Source organism: Rhipicephalus sanguineus, unplaced genomic scaffold (genome assembly GCF_013339695.2).
Source record: "Rhipicephalus sanguineus isolate Rsan-2018 unplaced genomic scaffold, BIME_Rsan_1.4 Seq626, whole genome shotgun sequence".
In the NCBI taxonomy this organism is placed as follows: Eukaryota; Metazoa; Arthropoda; class Arachnida; order Ixodida; family Ixodidae; genus Rhipicephalus; species Rhipicephalus sanguineus.
In genome coordinates this window covers 242,841-257,588 of record NW_023615649.1, presented here as the reverse complement: position 1 = coordinate 257,588, position 14,748 = coordinate 242,841, and the positions used below count along the sequence as shown (strand labels likewise).

At 45.8% G+C, this 14,748-nt stretch overlaps 1 protein-coding gene across 1 annotated transcript; it reads left to right on the top strand.

Annotated features, from left to right (window-relative positions):
- The first annotated feature begins 656 nt into the window (after window positions 1–656).
- On the top strand, window positions 657–12,892 carry LOC119377944 (uncharacterized). Its single transcript, XM_037647223.2, has 4 exons — window positions 657–781; window positions 5,624–5,766; window positions 11,171–11,321; window positions 12,608–12,892. The coding sequence occupies exons 1-4, from the start codon at window positions 681–683 to the stop codon at window positions 12,837–12,839; spliced, it is 627 nt and encodes a 208-aa protein (XP_037503151.1). The 5' UTR covers window positions 657–680; the 3' UTR covers window positions 12,840–12,892.
- Window positions 12,893–14,748: the final 1,856 nt, after the last annotated feature.

Sequence of the window (14,748 nt, the reverse complement as noted above, 5' to 3'; positions counted from 1 at the left end):
TGTGTGTGTGTGTGTGTGTGTGTGTGTGTGTGTTGGTGTGTGTGTGTGTGTGTGGTGTGTGTGTGTGTGTGTGTGTGTGTGTGTGTGTGTGTGTGTGGTGTGTGTGTGTGTGTGTGTGTGTGTGTGTGTGTGTGTGTGCTCTCCGCCGCGATGACCGCCGCTCATGACAATAAGATGTGTCGGTGCTTTTCACCGAAACCCTGTGTCACTTATGCGTCTGGTGCTACACACCCTCTCTGGTGAACCACCTTCACAGAGCGGAATGCACAGCGAATTTTCTTAACCTGAATTTAATATATTCCTCAACAAATTTCTTTCCGTGTTCTGTATTCTGCATGTGGCCTGTGATTCTGTAAAGGATTGAGTGCGCTGTATTTGCTGCTTTCACAACGCACTGAAGAAGGGCGACTTGTAAAGGGAGACATATGTAGGTTTTACCTGCATCAGCATATATTTGATGTATATGGCGGGAAACAAATGAAGTCAAATTGAGACGTTGGCTTCTTCCAGCGTCGTCTTGAATCTCACCTTAGCCTATTTACTACGCGTACTTTTCTCTTTAACGTCATTAAACATTGAGAGCGTCTTCAATAAGTAAGTACTGCAGTAAGTGAGGCAACGTTAATTACCTTGCAGCGGGTCGGTGGCCACCTGCGGGGTCGTCCAACGCGAGCTGCAGCATGGCCGAGTTCGACGCCTGCATGCGCAAGCTCAGCAGCATTACCGAGTCCGACGAGCTCGCACTCGCATCCACAAGGCACGAGCTGGACATCCTGTGCAGGTCAGTAGGCCACGATTACGGACGATTTTCCGCAGTGGAGCACGAGCGGCCGTGTGTGATAACGTGATCGTGACTGGCCTTTGGTGTACGAAGCGGCCGTGGACGTACCGCACGAGCTGGTTTTAGCAGGGGGTGAGCAAGTCTCATGCTTGCGGAGCAGAACATAGTTCTATATGCAAGTGCCTCAAAGTTGACAAGGTTGAGACATTTGCCTCTGTTTGGCACGTAGTGCGCCACAGCAATACTATATATGTTTATTCCGTTTCGCATTTACGTCGTATGCCTTTAATTGCTATGTCAGTAACCGCCAGTAACTGTGGCTACAAATCAGCATGGCATCACCCATGCCTACGCGACCACCCGCTTCGATCCGAACTGGCGCTTGCTGCTTGTCCACTGTTCCGAGAGTAATAAGTGAATGGTGAAATCGGAGGACCGAGTATCAGGTATGGTTTGTCTGTACTACTGCTTAGCCACGCCTACTAAGCCTTGTCTCCGAGGGTCTTAGAGTACACCTTGGAAAAAGTGCAAAATACTGACGAATGCATTGCTCTCGAGGCTTCAGGACGCAAATATAAAGCAAATACAAGCGCAGGTTTCGAACTTGCAGGCACGACGACGACGTGATAAATTCGAGGCTCAAGGAATCTGCATCGATGGGTGTCACCATGTTGTATATTTTCCGGCGCTGCCGTCTCGTCGCTTTTACCATGACCTACTGCAACTCCTGACCTGCACGGATGTCCCCACTCAAGCGCGATGCTCTAGTTCATTCCTTCAGCCGCTAGGAACTGAACGTATGAGCGGTGTGGCGCTAGTCAGCACCTGTTATCTGACGTCAACTTCAGCGTTCGTGGTGATGTTTCGGCCAGCACAGAGGGCTAATATAGTGTAATTATTATGCATAAATGCAAAATACCTCGAAATAAAGATATGGGAAGTGATTTTGGAATCCTTTGGATCTGAATGCACGCCCAAAGACATGGCGTCATATACGCCGTCCAACTCCACGCAAGTCTACTAATTATCACGTTAGTCAATCACTATATAGTGCGATTAAGTGTTTATTGTATATACAATAAACACTTAATCGCACTGAATAGTTTACTTAAGCCTCTGTCTAAGCTCGCAAAACCAGTCACATACATGCTGGCAGTTCGTCACAGAATACGGGCGTCGTCACTCCAACGCCGTCCAAACGGCCGCATAGTAGGAGACGAAGAGGTTAAGCACCACCAACGGCGAGTAGTTTAACAACAGCCGGGACACGCACTTCTATAGAAGCCCGGCTATCTGTGCAGGTCAGGAGTATAGTAGGTCGTGCTTTTACTTGCCCAACGCATGCGCGCAGACGCTATGGGGACGCCGAGCAGACGACGTGGCACAGATGAAGACAAATTGAGCAGCGTTGCCCAAGGCCACGGTGCCAGTGGCGCCATCCGATTTTGTTCTAAAAAGAGACAGGGCGTGCAAACACGGACACAAGAAAGAGATCAGGACACCACAAACGCCGACTAACAACTGAAGAGACGCACAACGGCTGAAAAGAAAGAAGGCACGAAAACTTATCTGCGCATGCCCATGCAACCGGCGAACCTATCAATCCGGCACGCGTGGCGGTCTACGTGGAAGATAACTGTTAAGGCATTTGATTTCATCTTTATGCAAGTTAATCGACGGTTGGCTCACGCATGCGCTACCACTATTCTCGATATGCCATGCTTCAATCATCAGGCGCGTTCTTCATTTCTATGCCGGTACAACACTGCGCATTCATCGAATTTTGGCGTGCACTTACAATCTCGACAATTTAAAGATAGATTAGAAGGTGAGCCTCCTGTTAGCGATCTCTTATGTTCCAACAATCTCTGGTTAATGCATCTGCCCGTCTGTCCTACGTAGAAGCGGCCGCAGCTGAAAGGGACCTTATACACCACACTCGTACGGCAATCAGTGAATTTGTTGGTGTGTTTACGAAACAATTATCGGTCCGCTTCTTGTCTTTACTCGCTCATTCTTCCTCTGCACAGCGGCACAAATCTTACCTAGCTTATTGGCAGCCGTGAAAACAACATTAACGCCGTATCTACTTCCTACTTTCTTTAGCCTGTGGGATATGCAATGAATGTACGGAATACCTACGACACGTTTCTTCCTATCGCTTTCTGCAACCATGCTCGGACTTAACACAATAGACTTCTTTAAACGCTCAGCGACCGTGGCCACTGCATCACGAGGATACCCTACATCTAAAAGACGCGTAACCTGTGCGCTAAAGCTATCACTCATTTTGTGCTCACACGACTTGGTGAGGGCTGACTTAAGGCAAGACATGGCGATGCCGTTTTTTACAACCTTCGAGTGCTTCGACGAAAAATTTAACAGCGGTTTGGAAGATCTAGGAGAATACTGCCAGCACACGTGGTTCTTCTGGAACGTTAAGGAAATGTCTAGAAATTGTATTCCATTATTCTGAGGCACCTCTTTAGTAAAGCTCAGCCCTCCTCCATTTAATTCAAATTTTTCGCTCACGGAAGTTACCACCTTTTCAAAGTCCTCATCACTAAAAAATCAAGTAGTCGTCCACATAACGAAAAACCTTAATAACCGAATTACCTAAGGCGCCTTCCAAAAGACTGTCAATCTTGCTAAGGTATAAATCACTAAGAACCGGAGCAACCGGAGTCGACGCTGGTAGGTTGGAAGGAAGGCGTTTATGTGCAGAAATCAGGGATATGTTTTGGTTCTAAGGTTGCTCCGGTTCTTAGTGATTTATACCTTAGCAAGATTGACAATCTTTTGGAAGGCGCCTTAGGTAATTCGGTTATTAAGGTTTTCGTTATGCGGACGACTACTTGATTTTTGTAGTGATGAGGACTTTGAAAAGGTGGTAACTTCCGTGAGCGAAAAATTTGAATTAAATGGAGGAGGGCTGAGCTTTACTAAAGAGGTGCCTCAGAATAATGGAATACAATTTCTAGACATTTCCTTAACGTTCCAGAAGAACCACGTGTGCTGGCAGTATTCTCCTAGATTTTCCAAACCGCTGTTAAATTTTTCGTCGAAGCACTCGAAGGTTGTAAAAAACGGCATCGCCATGTCTTGCCTTAAGTCAGCCCTCACCAAGTCGTGTGAGCACAAAATGAGTGATAGCTTTAGCGCACAGGTTACGCGTCTTTTAGATGTAGGGTATCCTCGTGATGCAGTGGCCACGGTCGCTGAGCGTTTAAAGAAGTCTATTGTGTTAAGTCCGAGCATGGTTGCAGAAAGCGATAGGAAGAAACGTGTCGTAGGTATTCCGTACATTCATTGCATATCCCACAGGCTAAAGAAAGTAGGAAGTAGATACGGCGTTAATGTTGTTTTCACGGCTGCCAATAAGCTAGGTAAGATTGTGCCGCTGTGCAGAGGAAGAATGAGCGAGTAAAAGACAAGAAGCGGACCGATAATTGTTTCGTAAAACACACCAACAAATTCACTGATTGCCGTACGAGTGTGGTGTATAAGGTCCCTTTCAGCTGCGGCCGCTTCTACGTAGGACAGACGGGCCGATGCATTAACTAGAGATTGTTGGAACATAAGAGATCGCTAACAGGAGGCTCACCTTCTAATCTATCTTTACATTGTCGAGATTGTAAGTGCACGCCAAATTCAATGAATGCGCAGTGTTGTACCGGCATAGAAATGAAGAAACGCGCCTGATGATTGAAGCATGGCATATCGAGAATAGTGGTAGCGCATGCGTGAGCCAACCGTCGATTAACTTGCATAAAGATGAAATCAAATGCCTTAACAGTTATCTTCCACGTAGACCGCCACGCGTGCCGGATTGATAGGTTCGCCGGTTGCATGGGCATGCGCAGATAAGTTTTCGTGCCTTCTTTCTTTTCAGCCGTTGTGCGTCTCTTCAGTTGTTAGTCGGCGTTTGTGGTGTCCTGATCTCTTTCTTGTGTCCGTGTTTGCACGCCCTGTCCTCTTTTTAGAATGAATACGTACGAACTAGCTCAGCTCTCTGTTATTCTAAGATCCGATTTTGATTGCATAAGTCAGCTGCGGAAAATCGTCTATAAGGCACCATTGAATGGAGTGCTTGATTGGGAGTGAGTGAGTGAATAAACTTTATTACGAGATCCGGCATGTTTGTGGTCCGGGCTAGACCGCACAGGTAGACACCAGGAGACCTTGTCTCCCTATAGCCTCCCTGGCCTGCTGGATAGCCCGTCTTTGGTCTTCGACCTCCGAGCTGAGCAGCACTAGCCGCCACCGCTCCCGGAGGGCCTCAGGAGAACTTGTTGATAGGTTGGGGCATTCCCACAGTATTCGTATAAACATATACTTGATTGTGAAACATAACAAATTAAATGAGTAGTTAATAGGGATTATCAGTCACGTAATTGGAAACTGGTAGCGACACCTGATTATGCAGTACCTAACGAAAGACACACAAAGCTGATATTGCAGTGTTCTACCAGACCTCCGGGCTAAGGCATTGTCACTTAGATGATATTTAACTCACAGTAGTTTCACTATTTTGTTTTGACGAAAACACTGATGCAACTTATGATTTTATGAACAATGCGCGTCACCCACCAGCAAACATTGAATTACGTTTTCTTATTGACACATATCAGCTACGTACACAAACTTCGTTGCGTGTTATGCATACAATAAATGTATGAGGGCAAGTATAATAGCTAGTGCACGAACACAGTTACCGTAATTAGATGTGACAGCCCTGCGTGCCCAGCGTGAGCCGTGTTGGAGGCTTGCCTGGACAAGTGTGCAATGCATTGGGCCTTTTGTAATGATAAACCACTTGTGCCGCTTTTGCTTCGGACGCAGCAAGTGGAAGGCGGGCCACCGCTGTGTGGACGAGCACATGTCCCGCTGCTCGGACAGACTCAAGCAGATCCTCTACAATGATGTGGTGCACGGCACGCGTCAGGTCATGAATGAGCTGTGCAGTCCGGGACGTATGCAGAACGGTAAGTGCACGCTCACACCTGGCTTGGCAGCAATTAAATTACTCTTAGCTGTAATGGGCGATGAATTTGCCTTGTAGGCTGGTAATTTGGTAAACTGGCAAACCTCGAGCGTGGGAACACTACCGAAGCAATTAACTGCCCCGCCAGTATGGATTTGTAAACGAGTCGACAACTTTCTGATGCTCACTTTGAGACCCAGCTGTTTCTGCGACGCAACAAAGATCTCTGAGATTTCAATGTAAATAAGTAATTTCAATTTCATTACTTTTCAAAAGTAATAGTAGTTTATTGCCACTACTTCAGGTAAGCTGTAACTTATAATGTAACTTAATTACATTTAAACAAATTTTAGCAAAGTTATTAGTGATGTAATTTGTTTACATTTAGGTGTAATTTTGCCGTCTATGGATCATACATTCCATTTGAATGACGATGTTCAGCACGAAAGAAACCGAACGCCAACCAATATGAAAAAATTTAAATGTTTTTAGGGTGCCCACGTGGGAGCATTTATTGTTATGATTCATTGAACACATTTTCGATACACTTCTTCATGGTGCATGTTGCCCTTCATGAATTGTAGCCGCTGAGTTTGGAAGGCATATCCACTTGGGTCGAAATCAGAGGGTGATCGGTATCTTGAGGTAAGCACTACCAAACTTGCGTAAAAAAATGCGCTCTCTCGTTTCAGTTATATCCCTACCACAGCGCTGTTTTTGTGCAGTCAAGGAAAGAAACTGGAAAACCCTCGTATTTCGTCCCATTGGATGTTCGAAGTACATGTGCCTTGGGAGTTCGCGGGCTAAATTCGTCGCGTAAAATTTATACGACATAATGTAATTAATTAAAAATAATTATAGTGCTTGCTAATTAGCCCGTTGTGCATTTGGATTTTTCGAGAAAGTAATATCCGACGCTTGTCGAGTGAATGAGCCGAACACTTACGCCGTCTGTCACCGGCGAAATTTAAAATTTGTGTATCTTCAGAAAAAAAATTAAGCGACCCCAATGCAAGACTTAGGGCTCTGAGAGTGGCACTGACTGTGTTGGTAAACACGTGATTAACCGTGAGCCGTCTTCTTGTTTCTCTTGTCAGTCGGTGTATTGTTGTGTGCGTAACAAGACAGCATCAACATTCGACAATCTGTCAAGCAATGCCCTGTATTTCGCGGAAACCTTCCCAAGCAGGGGCGTAGCCAGATATTTTTTTGGGGGCGGTGCGGTCCAATTATACTTTATGTACGTTCGTGCGTGCGTTTGTATGTATGCGTGTATACCGGGTGTTTTAAGAAACGTGTCCAAAATTCTCAAAAATCAGGGAAATGCGATATTTCTTCTATGGCTTCACAATTCTTCTGTAGCCGCAGGCATATTAAGGTGGCTAATGACATCAATTGGGACAGTAATTAAGAAAATTAAATTATGTTTTAATTAGTGGAGTTAGGCGGGTATGTCAAATGGGAGAATTGAACTCCTTCATACGAAGAACCCATTGCAGCTTTGAGATTTCCAAAAAGCGGCCTACAGTATTAATTGCGAAGTAATGAAGTCAACCCAAATTCAGCGGCCGAAACCGAAACGTGGGAGAGCGCGACTGCCGTATTTTTCTGAGACGTCCAGAATGAGTGAGCGTCGTTATATAAACCATCAGCCGACTTCGTTGTGTGTTTGTGCGGGCTGCGTTGGAATTGTAGCTTGTATGACGCGCATGCGTTAGCGAACGCGGAAGTACTACACCTCTGTAATCGTTGACTTGAACAGTGACGTCATTCTGGTCGTCCGCTTGTTGCACTCATTGGTGCTTCGGTTTCGCCGTCGAACTTGGTTGAATTTCATCGCGCCACAATAATTACTAGAGGCCGCTTCTTCTATATCTCAAAGCTGCGATGGGTTCTTGGCATGAAGAACTTCAATTCTCCTATTTGATATAGGCGCCTAACTCCACCAATTAAAAATTAATTTAACTTTCTCAATTACTGTCCCAAATGATGTCTTTACCCATCTTAAGATGCCTGCGTCTACAGAAGAAGTAAATGCAAAGGCATCGAACAAATATCGCATTTCCCTGATTTTTGAGAATTTTGGACACCTTTCTTGAAAAACCCGGTATGTACACATGCATCTTAGTGAAACTTTTTGCGGGGGGGGGGGGGGAGTTGAACACCCCCTCCCCCCTGGCTACGCCTGTGTTCTCAAGTATGAAAAGCATTTATTCGCGCAAAATTTCTTCTGAAGCTAGCTAGCTTCGTGATGGGAGAGATTTTCTGCATATATGCCTGACCGTTCAGACTGTCCAGCTACACAGACTTGCGGAAGAGAGCCACAGCTCCATCTTCAAGAGAAGACACCGACTGCAACGCCACCTGACAATTTTCACAAAAAACATGAGTAGCAAGCACTATGACTATGCGGATGCTTCCGGAAGCTCAACCTAAGCGCAACATTTAAACATAGCGCGCCTGTGTCAGTATTCTGCATAAAAGTGTGGCAGTTTGAGCGAGCTTGGGCTGCATAAGATGTTCATGTGCTAAATTAACCGCTTTGCATCTATTACGTTGGACCAGCGCTGGTTGGACAGACAGGGAGCGCAAAGAAACCAATAATGTTGAGAACAAGATCTCGGCTGATGGCTTCCTTGCTTCTAAAGGCAGGGGCTGTACGGTACCCCTGATTTAAAACCATATTTTGATGTCACCCGTTATTATAATCAGCTCACATGTTGAATAATAGAAGCTGAGGCTATCGAAAACATTGGGCAGGTGTGTGCTTTATCAATTAATGAATCGGCATCTTCTTACTACGTGATCCCAAATATCAACTACTATTTGTACGCTCTTCGAGTTTATATTACCATTGAAATGTCCTCACTGGCGCCGAAATTCACTCGCCACCGTCGCTGTATGCAGCACGGAGCGACGCAAGAGCCCAGAATCGCACTAGCCATTTTGTCACAAAAGGTGCCTATCTCTGCTGGTGTGGCGCAGTCATCGACGAAGTCATCAGTGCCGCCGGCAACCACGGCGACAACCTTTGTGCGGCTTCAGAACGAAGTTCATCTCCGCAGTGTATAGAGGCTCTTGAGTGCACCACTGATAGATATTGATCAGGCCACGTTAGCACCCACAGAAAAGGCGGGGTCACACAGAAGTGTTAGAGAAAGGAACTCAGCTCGCGAAGGATGCGATTGTTGCTATTTCTCCTTAAACGTGGAACTGTATCATTTCGTTAATAAGACTCCCATCATGTGATGAGGCGCATTTGTGAGCAACGTGTGCGGCTGAATGAAAGAAGCTCATACAGGACTCCGCTCCAACTTGTGCTCCTCAAGCTTGCTCGGCCGTAACAAAAACAGTTAAATCAAGATGGGTCCTTTCAGAAATAAGTAGAGGATGAGCTAGAATTAACGAAAAATTATCAAAGGCAAATAGTGGAATGGCAAACATAAAGAACAGTTACCACATTAACAAACTACTTGCAAATGCCTCTTGAGAGTGAGCACAGCGTTCTGCCGGGAATATTACTGCACTTCACTTCAGCTTTCCATGGCCTGCGCGTTACTTGGAACTACTAAATCAGCACGGGAGTTTGGCTAAATTGGTATGAATTCATTACATTGGGTCCGGCTTCAATTTCTCAATGGGGACATTTTCAATAAATATGTGTAATTTCTGAATAATTAGAATTACCTTCTCAATTATTATGCTATAGTTATGCAACCTGAGGTACTGTCGGCCTCTTCAAGGTAATCCAGCGGGCATGACCGATTGATCACAAGCTATAAAATACTTACTGAGTTCCCTCTAAAACATTCGCCTGATACATTTAAGTTCGACTGCAGTGTTATCTTAAATATGCAAGCGAAAACTGCCACGAGTCCGGCTATACCGGGATATATTCGTGTGGCATTGCATTCATCTTGTATGTGCGCATTTGTCACGTGTGTCGTACGTTATTGCTTACGGTGTAAATCTATAGACTATACCACATAGAATTGCTTAAGATGTGCATGAAGTACATGTTAGGTAATTAGGAGTGTATCCACAATTCAGTGTCTAAGGGATCACATAGGCAGCGTTTACCTGTATACGTTCATTGTACATTGCTTTCTCTGAGGCGCTAACCTCTTTCGAACGTGCGCCGTGATTTCGGACTTCTAATCATAGATAATTCACATGCAAAACCTTAATACTACAAGGACGGACCACCGGGAATGTCTTTTAACGCAACCCTGCTTAACTTTGCAATCATGTGTCATGCTTAATTGTCTGTTACATCGATACGAAGGGCTTTTAAGGCGAAAGCCTTTAATGTCTCGTACTCGCGGCGTCCGTCTGTCCGTTCGTGCCCTGGCACGGTGCCAGCTGTGGCCTCTCCCCCTCAAACTCTCTCAGCAATTACGTGAAGGCACAGCGGCGCATAGCAACAGTTGCGCGTTGTGCAAACTGTTGCGCAACGCGGCGGCGTCCATCGGCGGCGTCCGTCCTTCGATGCGCAACAGCCAAGAATTTGGATTCCCCCGATACCATGGCGTAGTCAGTCGAATGGCCACAGGCTTTCGCCGAACACACTTTGGAACTTACAAAGTGTCCTTCAATTTTTTTTACCCATGCTACACGCAGTATACGCATTTAATCTATAAACGTATATTTAAAAAGAACAGATTCCGTAAAACTTCGACATTTATTTTTTTTAAAGAGCTGTTTTGCTAACAAGGACACTTTTTTGCTTTGGAGAGACTAAAACCTATTACACGAGGCCATGATGGGACTTTTCACGCCGATTGCACAAATAGCGGAGCACCAGAAGCAGCCACTGCTTGTGCATTACCCAACGTGTTTGGCACGAGACCAGTGGAAAAAAAATTACAAGAACAGTCCCGCGAAAACCGCTAAGCATAAGAGTCTTCGCTATACGTTGCGATGATTCGGTGGTGCATTCAAATCCCCGTGCTTATAAAATGGCGGTTACGTTGTTTCGCAAGTGAGTACAGTAAAAAAAAAAGAGTATGGAATACATTGACAGTCTGCTTAGCTAATGCTAAGGAGAGAACAGGCGAGCTCACGAGACGCTCATTAAGTTACTTTGGCGGTCTCATGAAATATCCTTAACAGGGTGTGTCACTAGAGCCACCGTTTAGACATGTGGTCTTCAAGTGGAAGAAGACACGACCACTTGTCGAGGCTCTAGCGAAACCACCTGTTCGAGGATTTTTCACCTCGTCAAGCCTTCCCCTGAACTTCTGCCCTGTTTGGAATCGGACGACCTCCATCAATTTCATTGTCTTCGTGTTTATGAAGAAATGAGTGGAGATAGCGCCTGGGTATTGAAGGCGAGAAAGAAACCACTCCCTCGTCTTTGAACACGAGTGGTTCAGGGGTCCTTTAAATATTACCCTGTGTTGCAGACTACCTACGGCTGGCTCCGTGTTTCAAGAGTCTGTTCGTGGAAGGCGGCAAGTGCTCGCAGAAATACAAGAGCATGATCCAGTGGTCCAAAGCGTCCACCGACATCACAGAAGCCGCCAACGTCGAGGAAGGTCTCCGAAGGACCTGCTGGTAGGTGTGATTGCTGCGCAAAAATACTGTCTGCCCAACCAAAGTGATACGCTGTCTATTTGCTTGGACTAATACTTATCACGTTACGAGTTTGAGATCGAGTTCACGCGTTCAAAATGATACGCCACTCTCATTTCTTGGCGCTGAAGCTGCCGAAGCTACGTGCGACACACAGCTAATTCAGATTGGTAAGCGTTGTTTTACAGCCAAGCAGCTCAGGAAAATTGCTCAATGAAATTTTAGCACGGCGGCGTGTGACTGCGTGCACCACCAAAAGGCACCTGCACCTCCGGAAGGTACAGCGGGCTTAAGCCCTTTTTGAATAAATAAATAATATCCCAAAATAACTTTTGAAAAAAAGATAACCGATTTGTGTGTTTAATCATGCGTGCCTATCGTTAACAAAATAAAGTATATCGATCACGATAAGTCCGACATTCCAGCCTGAAATTTCTAGTGCGTCATCTGCAGTCATTGTAAAACAACCTGTTCTTAATGCTGGCGGGCGAACCCTTTTTTTTTTCTCATGCTTTCCGAACGATATGCTCCAAAGGTCACATGAACTGCACTTCATTGACTTCAATGCATAACGGAGAAGTAGCATTTCCTACCTTAAAGGCTCATTCACACCTGCGACTGGCACTGGTCGCGCGACCAAGTTAGCCAGCCGCAAATGGCCGCTTTGGTTGCAAAGCGACTGCTTTGGCTCGGACGCTGGCTGCTCGATCTTTCAGTCGCGCTACTGCAGCCATATACCTCTGAATCAATCAGGTGCGCAGAAATGGGACTTCAGCTTATTTTGCGGGGTAATAGCAATGCCAGCAGTCGTAAATTCTGTTTGGCGACGGGTATAAGTCGCACGCAGGTGTGAACATCGATCGCCGTGAGTCGCTTTTTGGTCGCCAGTCGCAAGTGTGAACTATAGCCTGAACCGCCTATGCAGCTCGGCCCTTTTCTTACTCGGTCAAGGCGGGTGGCTTTCATAAGCAGTTCAGTTTACTATACGACACGCTAATTTGAACGAAAATGACAAGGAACCTTTTCTTTGTGGTTGACCTTTTTGATCATTTGTTCTCCCTATCTGGCTTACTGTACTTACGTTATGTCTACTCTCCGATAACACCGCATGTGTCGGTGCGCCATAGAAACGAAATGCCATAGATATGGTCATACTGAGAGCGCAGCTTTTACCAAGGCATGAAACACCGCTTGTTTTCTGATTATGTAACGGTACGGAAAGCCCATGGACGTAATGTATTGACGACTGCTCTCTTCCGGTGACGCAGCACATTCAACGAGTACGTGCACTGCTACTACGTGCACATGCCGGAGCTGTGCGGTGAGGAAGGGCGCGACTTCTTCCGCACCTACACGGAGAAGATGTCGGGGCCGCTGATACACGAGCACTGCGCCTCCTACACGTTCGACTCGACCTGCAGCAGCCAAGCGGCGGCCGCGCCACACCGGTGGGCCGCAGCATCGTGCCTGTCGTTCATCGCGGCTGCCACGTTTGTTTGACGACTGAACTCGCAAGGTTCCTCAAAGAAGTGAAAAAGCGGCGATAAAGAAACGTGCCCATTCTAGATTGTGGTGCTTCGACTGGTTGACGTGCCATGAAATGCTCAGTGCAAGGGAACAGAGTATGTGAAGGGCACTTCCGGTTTGTTTGTTCATGCCCTTTTAGTGCCCCGAATAAGCACCTTTGTCTGTGCGCGCAGTGTGTACTTTGTTAACTGCGTAGCCGTTGCTCGTGCCGAGATTGCATCGGGGCCTCCGTACGCTAGTTCACAACACGCATCGGTATCATACTATAAGTAAACGCAGGCATCGTGCTTGCGACATTTTCGGAGTGTCGCTGCCCGGTGTCGGCGGACCAATATCAATCACACACCACACACACACACACACACACACACACACACACACACACACACACACACACACACACACACACACCACACACACACACACACACACACACACACACACACACACACACACTGATCCCGTGGCTGAATTGGTGAAACCGGCGTCGCACGCGTAGTACCAACACACGGTTCCGGACACAGCCTGCGGCTAGTTGTTTCTTCGTCCAGTTTAATTTTTCTTTACTTAAGTATTTTATTTCAGTAAAATAAACCAATCAGTCTAGCTACACTTGGCTTTCATTCTCTGTTGGATCGACTTGGTGGGCGCGAACAGAAATCCAGCCCATCGTTTCCTTTTCTTCTCTTTGAGTCAGGTGAAACGGAAGGATTCAATCCTGTAGGAAGGTGGCCGTACGAATGAGACAAAGTTAGAGACCACATCAGATTTTCATGAAAAGATTAAAAGTGTGTTGTTGTCTAGATTCAACACACCGTCTGGTTTTAGAACGTTTAACTTGCACTGTTTTACTAACTCATAAAGAAAGTGTTTTACACAACATTGAAAAGAAATATATTACTCTTGATCTTTGCATTGTTTTTATACCCATGTCATACTTCAGTGCGCTTCGAGCGTCACATGGGAACGCGTATTGACACTTGCTGCTGAACACACTGGCCGCCCAGTGTGTTCGCCAAGCTCACTGCGCTGCGACAAAGCCTTGGTAGCATCTGGCTCAAAAATAAATAAATTTACTACTGAAAACTCTCTTGTTCGTATCTTTAAACCACCGTTTTCGTTATTACGCATGTAGTTCTGTAATGAAACGTAAAATGCTACCATATACAACAACAGAAAAACTACTGCTCTAGTTATCAGGCTCTTTACGGCAACGGTCGCAAATGTCGTGCAAGACGACAAATGTGGCTGCAAATGGCGATATGAAATCGCCAGCAAAATGAGGTTCGAAGACAGGAATATGAAAGACAGCAGATGGGCAGATGTAGTGTTCAGGCGTAGAAAGAGCATTCACTAACATTGGAGAAAAAAAAAAAAACAGGCTCACGAACAAGTATATACGGCAGGCAGTGTAAACAATATGGCAGCGAAAAGTGCTAAGTTTACCCTGACGCTGACCATAAGTAACCATGACCACGAGATGGAAATTTACAGAATAATGAATGAATGGTTCGAGTGTATACAGCAGGCCCTACCAATGTAATGATTGTCATCCTGCGGCTATCTCTGGAAGTGAATGTGTACACTCATTGCGTTCTACAGGTCATATGGTGCTGAACATATTTATTTACTAGTTTATTAGTATAGCCTACAGTTAGCAAGGTTCGGTTAGCAAGGAAACTCGCGAAGTTGAGGACCGTGAAGTATGTGATGTTAGGCGTAACGTTAAGAGGAAAGTAGGCAGAGGCGTAGCCAGAAATTTTTTTTTCCTTTTTTTGGTGGGGAAGAGGGGGAGGTTTCGAACGCCATTTGCACATGTTCGTGCATGTGTTTATATGTGTCGCGTATATGTACACATACAAAATATGAAAATTTCGGGGGA

What these genes read in the sequence shown, in the direction of transcription:
- LOC119377944 (XM_037647223.2), top strand. Translation starts at nt 681, where the DNA reads ATGGCCGAGTTCGACGCCTGCATGCGCAAGCTCAGCAGCATTACCGAG. An exon ending in GAGCTGGACATCCTGTGCAG is followed by an intron (nt 782 to 5,623) that starts GTCAGTAGGCCA and finishes CTTCGGACGCAG; the next exon opens with CAAGTGGAAGGCGGGCCACC. An exon ending in TCCGGGACGTATGCAGAACG is followed by an intron (nt 5,767 to 11,170) that starts GTAAGTGCACGC and finishes CCTGTGTTGCAG; the next exon opens with ACTACCTACGGCTGGCTCCG.